The 19,013-nt window shown below is 41.2% G+C and overlaps 1 protein-coding gene across 18 annotated transcripts in view; it reads right to left on the bottom strand.

The window, feature by feature from the left end:
* Positions 1-3,446: 3,446 nt before the first annotated feature.
* SMAD9 (SMAD family member 9) overlaps positions 3,447-19,013 on the bottom strand; it is a 75,711-nt gene continuing 60,144 nt past the window's right edge. For all 18 annotated transcript variants that reach the window (XM_035718897.2, XM_049101275.1, XM_025462444.3 and 15 more), the window contains 2 exons: positions 12,244-12,500; positions 3,447-6,913 (listed from right to left, as the gene is read on the bottom strand). In XM_035718897.2, the coding sequence (XP_035574790.1) occupies positions 6,770-6,913; positions 12,244-12,500 (401 nt within the window). In that variant the 3' untranslated portion in view covers positions 3,447-6,769. The remainder of the gene's footprint in view (positions 6,914-12,243; positions 12,501-19,013) is intronic.

The following is a 19,013-nucleotide window of genomic DNA, read 5'->3' as shown; positions in this document are numbered from 1 at the left end:
CTGAGCACAAAAGGCAGGGTGTTCATGCCACAAAGTCTATTTTATTGTAGGTTTTTTTTAAAGATTTTATTTATTTATTTAAAGAGAGGATGTGCTCGTGCAGGGGGAGAAGCAGAAGACGAGAAGGGGGAAAGACTCTCAGGCAAACTCCCCACTGAGTGCAGAGCCTGACACTGGCTCAATCTCATGACCCTCAGAGATCAAGACCTGAGCTGAAATCAGGAGTCAGTTGCTTAACCGACTGAGCCACTCAGGGACCACCCCCCCCACCCCGAAATCTCTTTTAGAAAGAAAAGGCCGGCTTTTAAAGTATAATAGCCTGGAAAAAAAAAAAAGTTCTCTGAGCACAACACTGCTAAAAGCAAACTTGAGTTTTCATAGTAGCAGACAACTTTTGAGGATCTTAGAAAAATACGGGTTTCTCTAAGACTGTTTCACTTTCTGAAGGAAATAATGCTTGTCTTAGTTACAGTCCCCCTACAGATGATTCTAATCAATGTGACAGAGAAGTTTAGGTATGTATGTGTATTTTTATATAATTATAAGTAGTAATACATTTTTGTGCAAATGTTTAATATTAATATAATACTATTAATATATCCTGTTTATTAGATCTTCAAAGGCAACTGGTATAAAATCATATTAGTGCTGACTGTGGTCTCCAATTTGAGGACAGTAAATGGTACAAGGTGCAATTACAAGAGAGGAAGACAGAAAATCTCACTAGTCATAACTTTTCTGGTTGTTTTTCACATCTTAAGAAAGACTGTATACGTTTCTATATCACCAGGGTAAAGTTATGAAGAGGAAAGATTTGTTTGTAGGTACTTTCAAATAGGCATGCCTGCATTTTGTGAGAAGAAGCTACTCTCCCCTGAGGCCTCCTGATGAATCAAAGACAAAGTTCCATCAACATTCCAAACATAAGAACGATGGTTATGACCACTGTTTCCATTATTCAACACACCACCCCAAAGCATGATGGCTTAAAATAACCACCTTTTTTGTTGTGTTACTTACATGCTGTGGGGCGGCTGAGCTCAGCTGAAGGGTTCTGGTGATCAGGCTTGGGGTCCCTCATGAGGCTGCATTGAGATGGGAGCATGGCTGTGATTGGAATGTCCTCTCAATCCTCCAAGTAAGACTTGGCAAACCATTACACTCTGCCCTAGGCCAAATCCGACACGCAGCCTATTTCTGTTCTGCCGCAGGCTAAGAATACTTTTTACATTTTTAAATGGTTGGGAAAAATCAAAGGGAAAATGTTTCATGATGTGAAAAATACTGAAATTCAAATTTTGGTGTTCATAAAATTATATTGGAGCCCAGTCATGCTCACTGTTTACATCTTGTTTACAGCTGCTTCTGCACTGCAGTGGTGGAGCTGAGCAGTTGCAACTTTTGGTTGCCACATCAGAATTCCTTATACTTCTTTCTAGTCTTTACCAAAATTCACATTTTAAAAATAAGTGCTTGGAATGAAAATAATTATAACTGTTTAACTGTCAGAACTACCTTTCTTTGCTACTGCAGTGCAGCTAGTATCTATTTCCAAACCAAATTATAAGCATGCGGCTCATACCCACCAACTCCAGCTCCAGCATGGTCACTGGGCATACAATTGGAGGGCTGCCATTATTTTATTTCAAAGAGGAGAAAAAAGGGGCGCCTGGGTGTCTGTCAGTTAGGCATCTGCCTTCAGCTTAGGTCACGATCTCGGGGCCCTGGGATGGAGCCCGACTCATTGTGTGTGGGGGTGGAATCCCTGCTCAGTGGCGAGTCTGCCTCTTCCTCTCCCTGCCCCCCTGCTCATGTACTCTCTCCTTTGTGCACAGTCTCTCAAATAAGTAAATAAAATCTTAAAAAAAAAAAGGAGAAATGAAATATTTGCTGATGTTTAAAAAGGGGAACTGGAAACAAATATCAATTCTGCCTTTACAATGTGAACCCCAAATGCCTTTCTAAACAGTAGCTGGAAAATGATGAACATGAATAGATACAATCCTTGCCCTTAAAGAGCTCCCAGTCTGGCAGACAGTTGGACAAGAAAATAGTTTGATGCAGGAATTAGTAACTGACATTTGATGAGCACAAGTATGATGGCAGCACAAAAAGGAGGCATCCAACCTGGTTAGGAAGGTCTTGGATGACTTGCTAAGGGAACTGATGGTAAGGAAGACAAATTGGATTGGTCCAGAAGCCTTCCCAGGTGCCTACCTTGGGCCTGATGGAGATGTCACTGCTTGTTCCCCCAGCAACCTGCCACAGTTGATAATGCAGTGACCTTTATTGGCATACTCGTTCATCTTCCTCCCCAAACTGGGAAATTCCTTTCAAGGCATAAACTGTGTTGTTATTGCATCTACAGTGCCTGCTGTACATTTATAGTGGCTCTGCATAAGAACGATCTGATAAATGAATATGCACAGGTTTCTAGGATGATGAAAAGATCCCTTCTCTAAGATAGGTTAATGTTTAAAGACTGTCACGTAGGTCTATGCCACGATATATTACCAAAAAAACCTGTACTGGTTAGTGTTTCAAGTGCCAATACCAAGCATTAGAGGCAGGAACAGGGTCAGGAACCATGAGGATGCAAAAGCAGATAAGACATAATCACTGTTCTCTATAAACTCAGTTTAAACTGGAGGTCTCATAATCCCTGTCTACATCTAAACCAGAATAGCCTTTCCTTTGCTTACAGTTTGGAAGTCTACAAATCTCTTTTGAATAAAGGCCATACTTAAAAAAATAAAAAAAGGAAAACCTTGATCAAGTTAGTAAGAAGGCTAATCTTTCGAAATATTTACGTGTTTTCCCCTTCATTTTAAAACTAGAGGGAGGGCAGCCTGGGTGGCTCGGCGGTTTAGCGCCGCCTTCAGCCCAGGGCCTGATCCTGGAGACCTGGGATCAAGTCCTGCATTGGGCTCCCTGCATGAGCCTGCTTCTCCCTCTGCCTGTGTGTCTCTGCCTCTCTGTCTCTCAAGAATAAATAAATAAAATCTTAAAAAAAAAAAAAAAAAAAAAACAAAACAGAGGGAAATGGAAGGAAGAGAATTTCTTCCTGAATTTTATCTTACCTTTTCCTCACTAGTCATCCTTAGCACCTTTCCTGGTATGTAATATATGTATAATGAACAGATGTTTACAATAATAAAATTGTTCTTTCCTATATATAGCAGTATCACTTAATATTTGCCACTATCCAGGAAAAAAAAGCTTCTATGCATATCCTCTAAAATTACCACAAAGTATCTTCAAGATTCTATATTTAATGCCAGGGATGCCAAGATGTTTAATTTAAAACCATTACCTAATTTCTCTATAGCATGTTGGATTTTAAAAATATCTCATTTTCAAAGTAAGATGGTTTAAGATCATCTTAAGGACCCATATGCAGTGACGCTTCTATGATGTTTGTAGGGAAAAATGAACCAGAAACTATATAGGTACAGTATTGTTTATTATAAACAATCATATAACAGTATATAAGTGCATCTGAAGGATAACTGAAGCCTAGATATGATCATCAAAAGCATTACTTGACTCGAAAATAGTTCCTTTTTTGTTGGTTTGTGTTACATTAATTTGAACATGTGCCAGGATCCTCTAGCCTTGTCATACAGTTCAACTGCTAAATCATAACAGGGGAAGACAAATTTGGAATGCATGTTATATTTTGCTTTAGTTGTTGAATATATATACCAGATATTCAGGACATATTCAAAGTTAAGCAGGTGTTTAAATTCTAGCAGGTTATATTTACAAAATGCTGTTTGTGTTGCTTCTAATCCCTTTGTTATTGCTTCTAATCCCTTAGAAGACAATGAAAGGGGGGATTCTAAGTGCTAGTGCTATGTTGTTCAATTTTCCTGATTTATACTGAATGTAAAAAAACAAAAACAAGTGACATCTTTATAGTTCCAAAGCACTGGCAGATAGTAAAATATCGTTTAAAACAAACTTCTCACATCTCAGTTTTTAAACAGGAAAGAACAACACAACAAATGTTCTGGGGTTAAGAGCAGGCCAAAACGTCATTCTCTATTGCACAACCCTTGTCCATGACAGTCTTAAAAATGTTTGGCATTGTTGGTGCCTTTAAATGGCTTAGCATGTCCACTTTGCTAGTTATCCTATAAAAGAATGCTATTACATTTTTTTTGATTGTCCATCTCAAGGAATGAATGCTAAATGAGCAAATGTAGAAGTCTGAAGGCAAACGCTGCATTACAACTTTGGACAATTCTTGCCAGCAAAAATGTTAAAAGGCTGAAGAGAATGTGACTAGTTACGGTGACTGAACGGTTAACTTTTTTGAATTTCACTGTAGCCTAATGTGGACTTTTTGTGAGATGGGACTGGTGATGATGCAAATGTACCACTTTAATCATTTGTTTTTCAAAGGAGTAACACAGGCTTGCTGGAATATTTTGTCTTGGTTTCCCAAACCTGCATGAACATCAGGTTTGTTTATTTTTTTAATGTAATTTATAACTAATCAGTTACAATTAATTCTGCAAAGGTATAAGGTTATCAGAAATTTGAGCATTTGTGAAGAGATCAAGAAAGCTATGTTAGGTCTCTGGAGCAAAAACCATGTGTCCTTGATATTCTCACAGACCTGTACTCATATGAGGAAGACTCACCATATTTATGCCTTTTCCAAGAAAAGGGGAAATGGGCAAAAATTGGAAAATAAGGGAGTAAGGGGAGAAAACAAACAACTTTGAAGCACTGAAGAAAAGTAGCGTCTATCCGAGGAAGACTTCATCCCTTACCTGATTGCTGAGAAGAGAAGGGAAGTAAGTTTCAAAATACAGACAATTAAGAAATCAGTTATATTTTTTTCAAGCAAAAATAAAGATCGTAGGTTTGGCTTTGTATGAAAAGTTCTGAAACATGAAGATGTTTACTAACAGGTTTACTAACAGACTCTCCAGAATCTGGGACTGTCTCTGGTTTACACTTGATTCCACAGTACCTAACACTGTTCCCCGCCATATAGGGGCACAGTACATAGTTGATGAACCAATGGACTACAGGATTTTCTAAACACTAAACGGACCACCTAGTTTTAATGTAGGCTGTACTATTTTCTATTGCATATAGGAAAGTTTCTATTAGATAACACTAGTCCTTACAAGAGGCAACCGTAGGAGCTCACGCAAATATATCTTTTTCACAGGATCATTTCTACCTTGAATACAATTTAATGAGAAGCAACTACTGTGTGCACTAATGCTAAAAAGAGCGGAGATAGGATGCATAAATGAAGAAACCTCTTGGATTACTGAAGTACCATCTGTTATAAGTATAATTACCTTCTTAAGCTATACATTTTCGAGAGGGTGTGAAATATTTCTCGAAGCAGTGCAGTGTTTAGTGGGTAGGGATTTTATATATATATATAAAATTATATATATATAAATATATATTTATATGTAAAAGTACCTAGAAATGTGGGGAATGTTCCTCTCCTCTCTTATCATCCAAGAGTAAATAAGAACAGGTTTTTAATACGTATATATATATATGTATATATATGCATATATATTTATTTATTTAAATGTCCCACTCTTCAGTACCACTGTTCCCCAGAAATTCTAGGGGTTATGAAATTATTATTTCATTTGGGAAGTTATTTCCAGGTATGAGGCTTCAGCTTTATAAGAGGCTACCAGATGTGCTCAGCAGACCGAGACACTAAGTTAAATAACTCCTACATTTGACCCCAGCAATGTGTCCAGATTTTCTCAAGGCTTCACCACGGTTTTAGTCATCTGTAAATAGTATGTGCCAACATGTAGGGGAAATGTGCCCTTGCTTCATAAAGTCTTTTAATGGGAATGTGAGAAGGTGTGAATAAACATAGGATGCTTTTGTCCAACCGTCTTATTTTACTGCTTCGTCCCCATCCAGAAATTACGCACACGGTCCTCCAGCTCCCTGTGCAGACTCAGAAGTCTGCCAGACTGCCTGACTGGAAGAACCAGGAAAGCAGGGCCCTGGTTCTCCTACGTGGAAAGCAAGTGTCTCCCTGGGTGATTCTTGGACTATGTTCTGGTCTTATTTTGTAATTTGAGAATATACCTCATTTCATGTTATTTTCATATGAATCTTCCCATGTATTAGACTCTTTTTTTTTTATAGTGGCAGATCTTGAAACAACATTGACTCCCAGCTTCACAGTCTCTTTTCCAATCACAGTTTAAATTTATCTTAAATGTACCATTAATATTAGCACAATAGTCCAGCTATAGGTATTTCAACTTGAGAAATAAAATAATTTATGTGACTCATCTTACATAATTGATTTTACAAGCTTGGGTTTTTTCCCCTTCTTGCCAATAGCACTGAAAGTGAGATTGTTTAAGTGATATGGGTTTGGTTGCTTTCTTTTATCCAGAAGTGTTACTTGCTTTAGTGCTGCTAGTACCCTGATCTGCAATAAACAGTTTTGATATTTTTCTGGTAGGCCACACAACATGCCTTATAATGACATGGCTGACTAATGCTGCCTTTTATTCTGCCAACATTTTTCAAATTCTATTGACACAGTTGCCTTTTCTAATCACGTTGTACTGGCACCAGGTTAACTAAAAATTCTAGCACAAAAAAACTGGTGATAAAAATATGAACAGTATATATTATATGTATTTACATATGTACTTAGAAACTTCTGTTAGTTGCAAATCTGAAATGGTATAAGCCACTGCCTGCAATAGCATCTATTCTATAGAAATGTAGATTAAGACATAACGGGCTGTTAAGACACTGAAGAAATCGGGTTATGTGGAGAACCCATCTGAGTGAGAACTTTGTCCAACCACTGCAGTGGTCCGTGAAGATGAATCTCAATCCAGCAGGGGGTGCTTGTGACATCCTGGCGATGATACTCCGCTCCCCAGCCCTGAAAAGGAAGAACAGAGCCTAGAGTGATGGTGTCTGACTTTCCTGTCAACCTCCAGAGATGTGAGCCAAGCATCAGTGCACACAGAGCCCATGCACCAGAGCAGCTCCTGAAATCTGAGAGGGCATGCACTCTGCCCTCCTGTAAGTACAGGACAATTTTTGCATTGAGACATCCTAAGATGAGTCCAAATCAGAAGATTCCCTCTGGGCTCACAGCTAAATACATGGACATAAAGATGGTCTGGTCTCTAATCACATCAGAAACACTGGCAAATCATTTTTCTCTTCTACAAGGAAAGGAGCCTGACCTTATGTTCAACCCCTTACTGCTGAAGACAGTGTTTTACACAAAACAGATGCTCACTACAGACCAGTGACTGGATCTGAAAGGCGTAAAGACAGAGTGAGGGTGCTTTTGATTATTCAGGGTTGGTTAACAAAACTTGTTTCTTCTCTATCTCTTTCTGGCTCACTTTTATTACCATTCATAGGAGAGGCTATAAAAATAAAAAAAATTGTCTATCTTTTTTCTCTATTATACATCAGTGACAAATTACTTTAAAGATGAAGAGACAGGGATGCCTGGGTGGCTCAGTGGTTGAGCGTCTGCCTTTGGCTCAGGGTGTAATCCCAGAGTCCTGGAATGGAGTCCTGCACTAGGCTCCCCGCAGGGAGCCTGCTTCTCCATCCTCTGCCTATGTCTCTGCCTCTCTCTGTGTGCCTCTCATGAATAAATAAATAAAATCTTTTAGAAAAATGAAGAGAGATCACAAATCACTGTTATTGGGAACAGTGATTATCAGTAGTACAGAAAAAATTGGATCTCAACACAACCATGCTGCCTGATGATACCTCACATTCGTGACTGCAAGCCTCAAGGGCACCTCTGATGCCACCTGCAATTGAACGACACTCCCCCAGTCCCTGTGCTCTCCAACTACCCCCCCCATGCCCCAAATGACTGCTCACTCCTGCTCCTTTTCCCTAAAACCTCTAACACCTACTCCCCAGTCTGTTTGTGAATGATAATATTTATTTTTAAACTTTATTTGAATTCAATTTAGTTAACATATTGTGTATTATCAGTTTCAGGGGTAGAATTTAGTGATTCATCAGTTGCATATAACAGCCAATGCTCATCACATTGCGTGCCCTCCTTAATGCCCATCACCCAGTTACCCCATTCCCCCACCCACCTCCCCTCTAGCAACCTGTTTGTTTTTAAAGTTCAGTGTCTCTTATGATTTGCCTCCCTCTCAATTTTCATCTTATTTTAACGAAGCATGAAGCAATCAGAAGAGTTTCTATAGCATCTGCACCAAAACACTCAGCCTTTTTTACTTCTCACTACAGATTATCTGTGCTTCCAAATAAGCCAGTCCATCTAGTGGTGCATAAGACTCAACTGCCTTCCCAAGGACATAATTCCAGCAAATCTCCCCACTCTCTCCTACAATATTTTTTTTTCTGCTGGATCATTCTCATCAACATAGGAACATGCTGAAATATCTCTCATCTTCAAAATACTTCTTTTGGCTCTAACACTCCCACTACTTACTGCCCTATATCTTTGACCCCTTTTCTAGCAAAAACTCTCAAACGAGTTGTCCAAACAGGCTGTATCAATTCCTCTCCTTCCATTCCTTCTTAATTCCATTTTGATCAGCATTTCAACCCCAGCCTTTAACAAAACTATTCCTGCTAAGATAAAAAGTGACCTCTATATGCTAAAACTAATGATCCACTCTCTCAGTCTTCGTGTTACTTGGGCAGTATGTGATTTAGTCCATCCCCTCTCCTCACCATACTTCCTTCTTTTGGTTTAACGAGCACCTAACTTTCTAAGTTTTACTTCTGCATTGGTTACTTTTTCTCAGTGTTCTTTGCCAGTTTTCTCTTTTCCCCCATCTTTTAAGGTTGAAGTGTCCTAGGGCTCCGTCCTAGAACCCCTGATCTTCTCTGTTAAACTCAAACTGTTGGCAATTCCACCCCAGCTCACAGATAAATACTGTGCAGATGCTGACAATTTCTAAATTGACATCGTCAGCCCAGTCCTTCTCTCTCCCTAAATCCAGACTCGTACATCTAACTGCTCAGCATCTCGACTTGGATGTGTGTTGGACATCACAAAGTTATTCTAAGACTGAAGTCTTAATCTTCTATCTATACCTGACCCACCTGCATTTTCTCCATCCCAGGTGGAGGTAACTTCATCTCTCTCACTCCTTTCTTATACCCCACATGGAATAACCTGCACAACTCAGAATCGCTCCCCTTCTTACAACTTCTGTAAGAACGCTCCTAGTGGGAGCAACCATTATCTCTCATCTGTACACTGCAATGGCCTTCTAGCTGGTTTCTCTGCTTTCCTCCTTGCCTGCATAATACCTGCAATCCATGTAGCAGCTACAGTGATCCTTTAAAAATGAGTCAGATCATGAAATTCTCTGCTCAAATCCCTGCAGGTGCTCCCCATTTTGTTAGAGTAAAAGCCGAAATCCTTGTGGTGAATCTCACCCTCCACCCCCACTCTCAGCTCCCTGGCTCACACTCCAGGGACCCTGGCCACCCTGCTCTTACAAATGTCAAGGGTATGCTCTTGCAGTATTGTTTGCCCTTCCCTCTGCACCTACTGCTTCCCCTCCAGATACTCTTATGACTTAACTCCCTTGTCTCCTTCAAGTCCCTGAGGCCCACTCTGCCCATCGTTTTAAAACTTGCAACCTACCCCTCCCCCAGCACTCTAATTCCCCACAGCCTGCTCTAAGTTTCTCTTTCCATTCACGTTCTTTGTTATAGCTGTTGTTTAACATCTGTCTCTCCCTCCTGGAATATTGATTCCATTAGGGCAGAGATGTTGACTGATCACTGATGTACCTCAATGTCTAGAATGGTGCCTGGTGTGACACATGGTAGGTGCTCAATAGTATCTTATTGACTGAGTCCTAGACTCAGTTAAAAATCAAAGCTAAAAGATGCCTTAAAGATGATCTAGTCCATCACCCCTCAGTCGTAGCCACCAGTGTTTAGTCTTGTAATTTCTTTTTTAATTTTAGTAATGTATTTTATTCAATTCGATATATCTAAAATATTATATCAATACATAATTGATATGATATTACTAATGAGATATTTTACATTATTTTTATTTGTACTGCCTCCCCCCACCAGCCCTGGTTTAGTTGAGATATATTGATAGACACTGTGTTAGTTTTAGGTGTACACATAATGAGTGGATATATGCATACATTGCAAGATGATCACCACAATACGTTTAGTTAACTTCTATCACCTCATATACTTACACATTTTTTCCTCCGTGATGAGAACTTTTAAATTTCTTTTAAACTAATCAGTTGTGTTTTCTGTAAATTATATAGCTTTATGAAATAGATCTAGCTGATCTTAGGGCAATCATATATGCTGGGTTATATGACAGTGAAATAATTACTTCTGATGTATTGGCATTTCATCCTCATTTTAAAAACATGGACCTGGAAAAAATAACTGTTGAATCAAATGATTGTTCATTAATGGCAATTCAATGCCCTCTGCTGGCTGCAAAGCATCAGAACATTTAAAATGATTTCTAGGTATTTGCTAATTGCTTTACAATATAAAAATGCTTTTAAAGCCTAACAGTAAATTTGAGTAAAGCTGCTTTGTCATCATGAAAGAAATGGTTTCAAAAAGCCATTTTTAAGTTGGAAACTATATTCTTGATTGCTATTTTTACAATAATTACTAGAATTAGAAATACAATAAAAATAAGAGTATAGGGGATCCCTGGGTGGCTCCGCAGTTTAGCGCCTGCCTTTGGCCCAGGGCGTGATCCTGGAGTCTGGGGATCAAGTCCCGCATGGGGCTCCCTGCACGAAGCCTGCTTCTTCCTCTACCTGTGTCTCTGCTTCTCTCTCTCTCTGTGTCTCTCACGAATAAATAAATCTTTAAGAAAAAAATAAGAGTATAGAAAAATAGGACAATTATTTTTTTTAATTTTTTAAAAAATTTACTTATGATAGTCACAGAGAGAGAGAGAGAGAGAGAGAGAGGCAGAGACATAGGCAGAGGGAGAAGCAGGCTCCATGCACCGGGAGCCCGACGTGGGATTCGATCCCGGGTCTCCAGGATCGCGCCCTGGGCCAAAGGCAGGTGCCAAACCGCTGCGCCACCCAGGGATCCCAGGACAATTATTTTTCATGGTAATTTCAAAGGATTAATAAATCTTACATTGAAAACAACCCAGAAGGGATCCCTGGGTGGTGCAGCGGTTTGGCGCCTGCCTTTGGCCCAGGGCGCGATCCTGGAGACCCGGGATCGAATCCCACATCGGGCTCCCAGTGCATGGAGCCTGCTTCTCCCTCTGCCTGTGTCTCTGCCTCTCTCTCTCTCTCTCTCTGTGACTATCATAAATAAATTAAAAAAAAAATGTGTTTAAAAAAACAAAACAAAACAAAAAAAACAACCCAGAACAAGCCATACTGACTTCTTGGATGGATATGCGACAATGTGAAAACTGTCACATGTAACCAGATAGTTTGATAAATAAACTCAGATATTCAAATATTAGAATTATCTGCAAGTGCTTTGCAAGAGATAAAACAGCCAAAGACTTCAGCATGCAAATCCAGTTGGTTGTCTTTCCCACTAACTTCCTCAGTTCTCCAAAGCCTTAAGATCCACGTCAGTAAGATCTAATTTGAGAAATTCAACAAATATTCATAAAGAGAACATCTACTAGTCTCTCAGAGTTAATCACACTCACCCTAATATTTCTATCCCAATTTGTTTGTGCCTCATAACAGCACTTAATGTACACTACATTGTATTAGAGCCACTACTGTCTATTTTGTAGCTTATTTATAAATATTATCTCTCTGTCAGCCTGTATGCTTGCTAAGAGAAAGGGCAATGTTTTAATTCAGATAAATTTAGCCACATTTATTAAGAGACAACAGTGCTCTTAACAATGTGAGAGATTAAAAAAAAGCCTCTGTGGCATGAAATCCTATAAAATTATCATTGTCACTTTATCTTCTGCATAAAAAAATCAGATTACTACCTTAACTGGTTATTTCTTCAAAAGTGAAATGTTTAAGAGTGTTTTTGTAACTGCTAAACAAGAGAGCTGACCCTCACGGAGGAGCTCTTCCCAAAAACAACTATGGAGTTCCAAAGGAAAATCCCAAAACAACAATAAGAAAAACACCCTGTTGCCTACTTATACTGGCTGTATAGCTGCCACATCACCCAAAGAATGCTTTTTGGTTCGTCTTATTTTGTTTTTTACACTTTCTGTCTTAATATCTGAAAGCAAGCACTCCTTACCTTAACAAAGCTCATGCGGATAGTGCACATCTTGGTTAACTCATACACGACTTCGAATCCGTGGTGAACTGACTGAGCGAGCAGCTGTGCGAAGAGCTGGTTGTTGAAGATCTTCAGACTGCAGCCACTGGGGATCTTGCACACAGTGGCTGGGTGGAAGCCATGCTGATAGTTGCAGTTCCGGCTCTGCACAAAGATGCTGCTGTCACTCACACACTCGGCGTACACCTCTCCCCCAACGTAGTACAAATGCACACCTACGAGGTACAAACAGGATCCTCAAGCACCAGCACCGTATTTAGTTTTAGGTTAACACCATTCCCTTGTCATTGCGACCTCAAGGTGTGTGACTGATTACTGGGAAGTTAATTTTAATATCACCAATCATGGTAAGAAGTGATCTACATGCCAACTTGTTCTAATTTCAGTCTGTTGAGTTTTTTCCCATGAGTCCATTTAAAAGTGAACTGTAACCCATGTTTACAATGGTTGCCAAGGCTCTTGTGTGCCACTCCTTCCATCACTCTTGAATTCCTGTTAATTCACTCTAAAAGTAGGCTCTCGGAGGGCCTGGGTGGCTCAGTGTGAGCATCTGCCTTTAGCTCAGGTCGTGATCCCAGGGTCCTGGGATCGAGTTCCGCATCAGGCTTCCCCAGGGGAGCCAGCTTCTCCCTCTGCCTGTGTCTCTGCCTCTCTCTCTCTCTCTCTCTCTCTCTCTCTGTGTGTGACTATCATAAATAAATAAATAAAAATTAAAAAAAGGCTCTCATAATATTAGATGCAAAGTAAATACACAATTCAGAAAACATCACAGAGTCCTTCAAGTATGTGTATCAATAAAAAAATAAAAATTGGGCACCAATAGTATCATGGAAATGTCACTGGAGTGCATACACTAAACCTGCTTCAGAGGAAACAATAAATGCAGTTTACATTTTATTTTAACAATTATGAATCCATTCCTCTTAACAAGTACCTTAAAGAGATTAATTCCATTTAAAAACTTGCCCCCTACTATGATAGATAACAGAAATAATGCCTGTATTTTACTTATGAACAACAAAATTCTTGCCACCGTTTTAGCTGTAAAGACTCACAATCAAAATGTAGCATCTCACCCTCTGGGACTTAAAAAGCAAAACACCATCCTGAGATTAGTGCTGCCCACACTAATTTTCATTCCAGATTAAATCTGAGTTGATTCTCTTCCTCCAAGTGTCTGGGTTTAAGACCTAACATGCACTATGGCAAGGGACTGGGAATAGATAAAATGAAGAAATTCTAGCCTAGTAAATATTAAATACCAGCACAATTTTCACTAGTTCTAGCCTCGTGAATATTAAATACCAGCACAGTTTTCCTCAGTAGAGGAAAACTCCACAGTTAACCTTTCTGCAGAAACAAAATTCTCCAGCATCATGTGTGAACGTGACTATAAACACAATCACCATGTGGTCACAAGGGGTTCACAGAAATAATCCAGAATATACTTCGAGTGATGTGTTTTGGATCTCCTCAAACTGCAAATACTCATTTTTCAATAACAGAATTTACAGACCTCCAAGGGGTCCTGCAGAACTGTGCATGTAGGAAACCAGAGCTGGCCAGCTGCTCAGGTTCTAAGGGGCACTTGTAGCGACTAGGCATTAGCTCTGACTGCCTCCCAGCATATTGTTTCCTTTTCCCATCTCCTCTGCCTTAACACAATTTAAGAAACGAATGGTTCTCAGCACTCCGTATTCCAGCCACATGGCTGAAGAAACCGCTCAGGAGTCACAAAGCTAAAAGCCCAGCACGTGATGCTCAGTCCCAGGTTCCCCTTTCACCACCTACTCTGGACGGGCCTCCCTCCTCTTTTTTTCCTTAGCTTTCAGATTCCTCTTTTTTCTCGTGTCCCTTCTCACTCTCCCTGAATAGCCTGGGGTCTGGCACCCAGGGCCCCAGCTGTGAGGAGTAGTCGTGATGATGGTCCTCTTGGGCTAGGCCGTAGTCACCTGGCTGCAGGGACGTGGTGGGGGGGAGGCAGGGGCAAACACAAGCAGACCTCCTTTGCCAGGCTCTGCGAGCTCCCAGGGAAGGCCTGCCTCTGCAGTGGTTGTGGTTTTTCAAAAGAGGGTGAGCCAGGAAGGGAGTCAAGAGAATGAGATTGCCAAGGGTTCAGTATGTATTTGAACTGAATGACTTTCAAATTTATAAACCTCCTAGAACCTACTAAGGAGAATGGATAGGATTTTTGTTATCTGACTCTGGTCTTTACTCCGAGGATGATTTTCAATCCTGTTGAAGTGTTATCCACAACCACAGCACAGTTGGCAGTGTAAGGAAAGCAAAGAAGAGCAGGGGCCGGCAGGCAGTAGTTTGGTGTTCTGAGTGAAGAGAGAGGGCAGAGCGAACAGGATGAGCACCCAGAGGCCTGAGTTGGCTCAGAACAGCAAGACGAGGGTGGAATTGAACCCCAGGGTGAAGGAGGACTGGGCTTTGGCATCTAAAGAAGGCAAGTAGGTAAATGATTTAATTTACATCCACTTGATAGGCCAAAAACAGTGGCTTTAAAGGACTTGTATTTTAGATTCAAAATCTCCATAGAGAACAATGAGCAATAAGGATGTCCAAAGAAAGTGCTTCCTGAGATGCCAGAGAGGACCGGGGCAGTGTGGTCCTCAGGCAAGCCCTTCTCATATCTCTTGGGCTGCATCCCTCTATATCTGGCCTTCCCATTGGTGGTGAATGCTGCTCACGTTTTATGGGATGAGGGATGAGGTTACTTAGGACCAGAGACATTGTCAGTTTGATTTGGATCTGCTAAGTAAGGAAGCAAGCGTGGTCCCCTTTGGTCCTCTCCTATAGACTTGAAAGACAGAGAAATGACAGGAAACACTGGGAAGAATGTGGGTTGCTTAGTTTGGAGAGCCAGTTCTGCGGCTCTGGACCCTAACAGGGGAAAGAGAAAGTCGGAGTCCAAGAGTGTTAGAAATGCACGTGGGTCCTCTGCTGACTGGGAGGGATGGGCAAATACCAGCACAGCAAGTCAATCTCATTACCCCACTGTCCTGCTCAGAGACTCCAATGCCTCTTCATTCCCCTTAGGATAACCCCAAACTGACTGGCACAAACTCAAACCCTCATTATAGGTTTGTAACTGACCTTCCCCCTGCCTTTGGTGCTCTGTCTTCTGCATACCATTTTAAAAACCTGGCTGAATAACTGGAATCATCAAGAGCTTTAAGAAAGTGTGTATTTCTGGGTATAATAACGGTACTTTTAGAAATTCCTTATGTAGCTATATACATACTTAAATCTATGAAGAAAGGATATGAAGTCTAAGATTTACTTTAAAACACTCATGCAAAAAATCTTGTGGAGGCACAGAGGAAAAAGAATGCACAGAACGTGAATCATCACTGAAGCTGGAGTTGGTGATATGAATAGTCATTACGTGATTCTGTCTACTTCTGTATATGGCTAAAATTTTCCAAATTAAAAAATGTTTTGGGTAGCCCGGGTGGCTCAGCAGTTTAGTGCCGCCTTCAGCCCAGGGTGTGATCCTGGAGACCTGAGATCGAGTCCCATGTCGGGCTCCCTGCATGGAGCCTGCTTCTCCCTCTGCCTGTGTTTCTGCCTCTCTCTGTGTTTCTCTCATGAATAAATAAATACAATCTTTTTTAAAAAATGTTTTAATGTGTGATCAAAAAAGCAACAACATAAAAGCACTGACTTCCAGATCCATGCCAGGGCTTTGGTTCAGAGGACAGGGCCTCCACAGGATGGTGCCTGCAGCTGTGCACTGCAAGACTTCGGGATGTACTTCAGCCTTCCAAGATTTCTATCATCGTTATGAAGCTTCTCCAGAAGATGGCAGTAACTTCTCTAGAGAAAGGGACTCCTAATTCATTCACACAAAGCCATCTCTGGGCTGGTGGCAAGGTCAGTCCCCTAAATCTGAATCTGAAAACTTTAAGTCTGTTTGGACAATATGATGAACAAACAGGTTTGGGTCCAATTGACTACACTCAACAGCCTGCCTCAGTCCTCATGCTCAGCTGCTCTCCTGGGCCGGGCTGCACCGTGATACTTCTCTCTCAGCACAGCTACAGCAATCCCGGCCTGTCCTTACAGACCACGTCCCATCCCTCTCCCACCCTCACATGAGCAAGAAAGCCCACTACAGAGAATTTAGAAAATACAGAGAAGGGCAGCCCCGGTGGCGCAGCGGTTTAGCACTGCCTGCAGCCCAGGGCGTGATCCTGGAGACCCTGGATCAAGTCCCACATCGGGTTCTCTGTATGATGCCTGCTTCTCCCTCTGCCTGTGTCTCTGCCTCTCTCTCTGTCTCTATGAATAAATAAATAAAAATCTTTAAAAAAAAGAAAAATACAGAGAAAATTCAGAGACTTAAACTCAGTCACAGTGCACAGACCAGAAATAATCAAAGCTAACATGTTATATATACCTTTCAGTCTTCTTTCTTTTTTTTTTTTTTTAAGATTTTTAATTTATTGATTCATGAAAGATACAGAAAGAGAGGCCGAAACACAGGCAGAGGGAGAAGCAGGCTCCTCGCAGGGAGCCCGAATGGGGACTCAATCCCAGGACCCTGGGATCATGACCTGAGCCAAAGGCAGACGCTCAACCACTGAGCCACCCAGGTGCCCCTCAGTCTTCTCTTTCATGGGTGTGTTTTAAACCTTTCACCCTTCCCCTACTAACAATTTAATTTTATTGTAATAGCCAGGGGATCCTTTTAAATGGAACATTCAGATCTGTAAACTCCCATGATCTGGTCTTGTCTTCTCTTCTAGACTTTCCCATTCCCTTACTCATTTTATTCCACTCACCCTGGCTCCCCTGCTGTTCTTATAGTATACCAGACAGGCTTCTAAGTGTCTCAATTAATTAACTCCAAGAACAAGTTAACTTATTCACTCATCTAGGAGGGCATTTTGCTGCAAACTTATTCAGGCAGGTGTTCCAGGAAGCCATGCTGCTCAGAACCAAATGATCCAAGGTCAGTCCCTTGATCTCATAAAAGACTGATAGGTCTTCCTTTAAAAATATTCTAAGCCGGGGATCCCTGGGTGGCGCAGCGGTTTGGCGCCTGCCTTTGGCCCAGGGCGCGATCCTGGAGACCCGGGATTGAATCCTACATCGGGCTCCCGGTGCATGGAGCCTGCTTCTCCCTCTGCCTGTGTCTCTGCCTCTCTCTCTCTCTGTGTGACTATCATAAATAAATAAAAATTTAAAAAAAATTCTAAGCCGGGCGCCTGGGTAGTTCAGTCGGCTAAATGTCTGCCTTTAGTTTGGGTCATGATCCCTGGGTCCTGGGATCTAGCCCCACATTAGGCTCCCTGCTTAGCGGGTAGTCTGCTTCTCCCTCTCCCTCTGCCACTCCCCCTACTTGTGCACATTCTCTCTCTTTCTCTGTGTCAAATAAATAAAATCTTAAAAAAAAATATTCTAAGCCAACTTTTTTTTTTTTTTGCCATGCTTTATGGTATGGCTTGTAAGCTCCCCTAAAATTTTTTTTTCCAAATTAAAGCACTTCCAAAACAGCTTTCTGAGAAAACTGTGACTTTGCCTTGGGGACCACACGGGGGTGGAGTGCCCTTCCATCCAGTGCGCACTTAGGTGGACCTCAGGGTTTTCACGAAGGGCCGTCAAATCCTAGCCCTTGTTGTTCCTATGGTTTCTTAACTTGGGGATTAGCTCTCGGCCAGTAATGCAGAACCTCCACTCCCCATGTACTCAGCAGCAGCACTTTCAACAAGCTACCTGCAGAAAGATTCCCAGAAGGCATTCAATACTCTTCATATTTGAATTCCATCTTTGGATCAAGTGGCATCAGCAGAAGTCCAAACGCAGAACGATGTGGAGAGCAAAATTTTTATCACAACCACAAAGCTGACCTTCAGTTGTATTCTCCTTCCCTGCTCCCCCCAACCCCCAATTTCTGATTTTCTATTTCTCATTTATCATTTCACTGCAAAGGTTTCCTATAAGCTACTTCAAAGTCACTATGGAAAAATATAGGATAAAAATAAACAGAAATATCACCAGTAGAGTCAACACCAATCAATGGCTGGTAGGTCTCCTACCAAAGGAGACATTTAAGAGGTATTTTAGGAAGAATATTAGAATGTATTACCAAGTGCAACAATGAATCTCCCCTGGAAATTTGAAATAAAAGGTTTGCAGGGCCACCTGAGTGGCTCAGTGGTTGAGCATCTGCCGTCAGCTCAGGTCCTGGGATCGAGTCCCACATTGGGCTCCCCGCAGGGAGTCTGCTTCTCCCTCTGCCTATGTCTCTGCCTTTCTCTGTCTCTCTCATGAATAAATAAATAAAATCATTTTAAAAAAAAGAAAGAAAAGATTTGCAGCTATCTTCCTGAGGTGGTCGAAGGGCTGGATGGGGAGAGAAAAGATAAAATGACTCTAAAGGTTCTGTACACCGATGATTCCACCACAGTCATCTGACATAAGAGTGGACAACCAGGTATCAGACACTACCAATTACTCTAATATAAAGAAAATGATTTAAAGATCAACAATGAGGCCTCACACTCAGCTGGGATTTATTACTGTTGGTCACGCTGATGAGACAGGATTCAAAGCTTCATTGGTCCAGACCTCAGTGAGGCCTATGCCCATCTGGCTTCCTAATAATGTCTGACCACAGGAGAAGCAAATTACTATCAGAGGTTTCCATTCAGAAATAAGTCATGATTTTCACTACCCAGCTTCTATGTCTCCAAAGGTCACTTTACCTGATATAT

This window comes from Canis lupus, chromosome 25 (genome assembly GCF_003254725.2).
Source record: "Canis lupus dingo isolate Sandy chromosome 25, ASM325472v2, whole genome shotgun sequence".
Taxonomy (NCBI): domain Eukaryota; kingdom Metazoa; phylum Chordata; class Mammalia; order Carnivora; family Canidae; genus Canis; species Canis lupus.
Note: the sequence above shows the minus strand (reverse complement) of the source record. Positions and strands in the feature narration are given on the sequence as shown.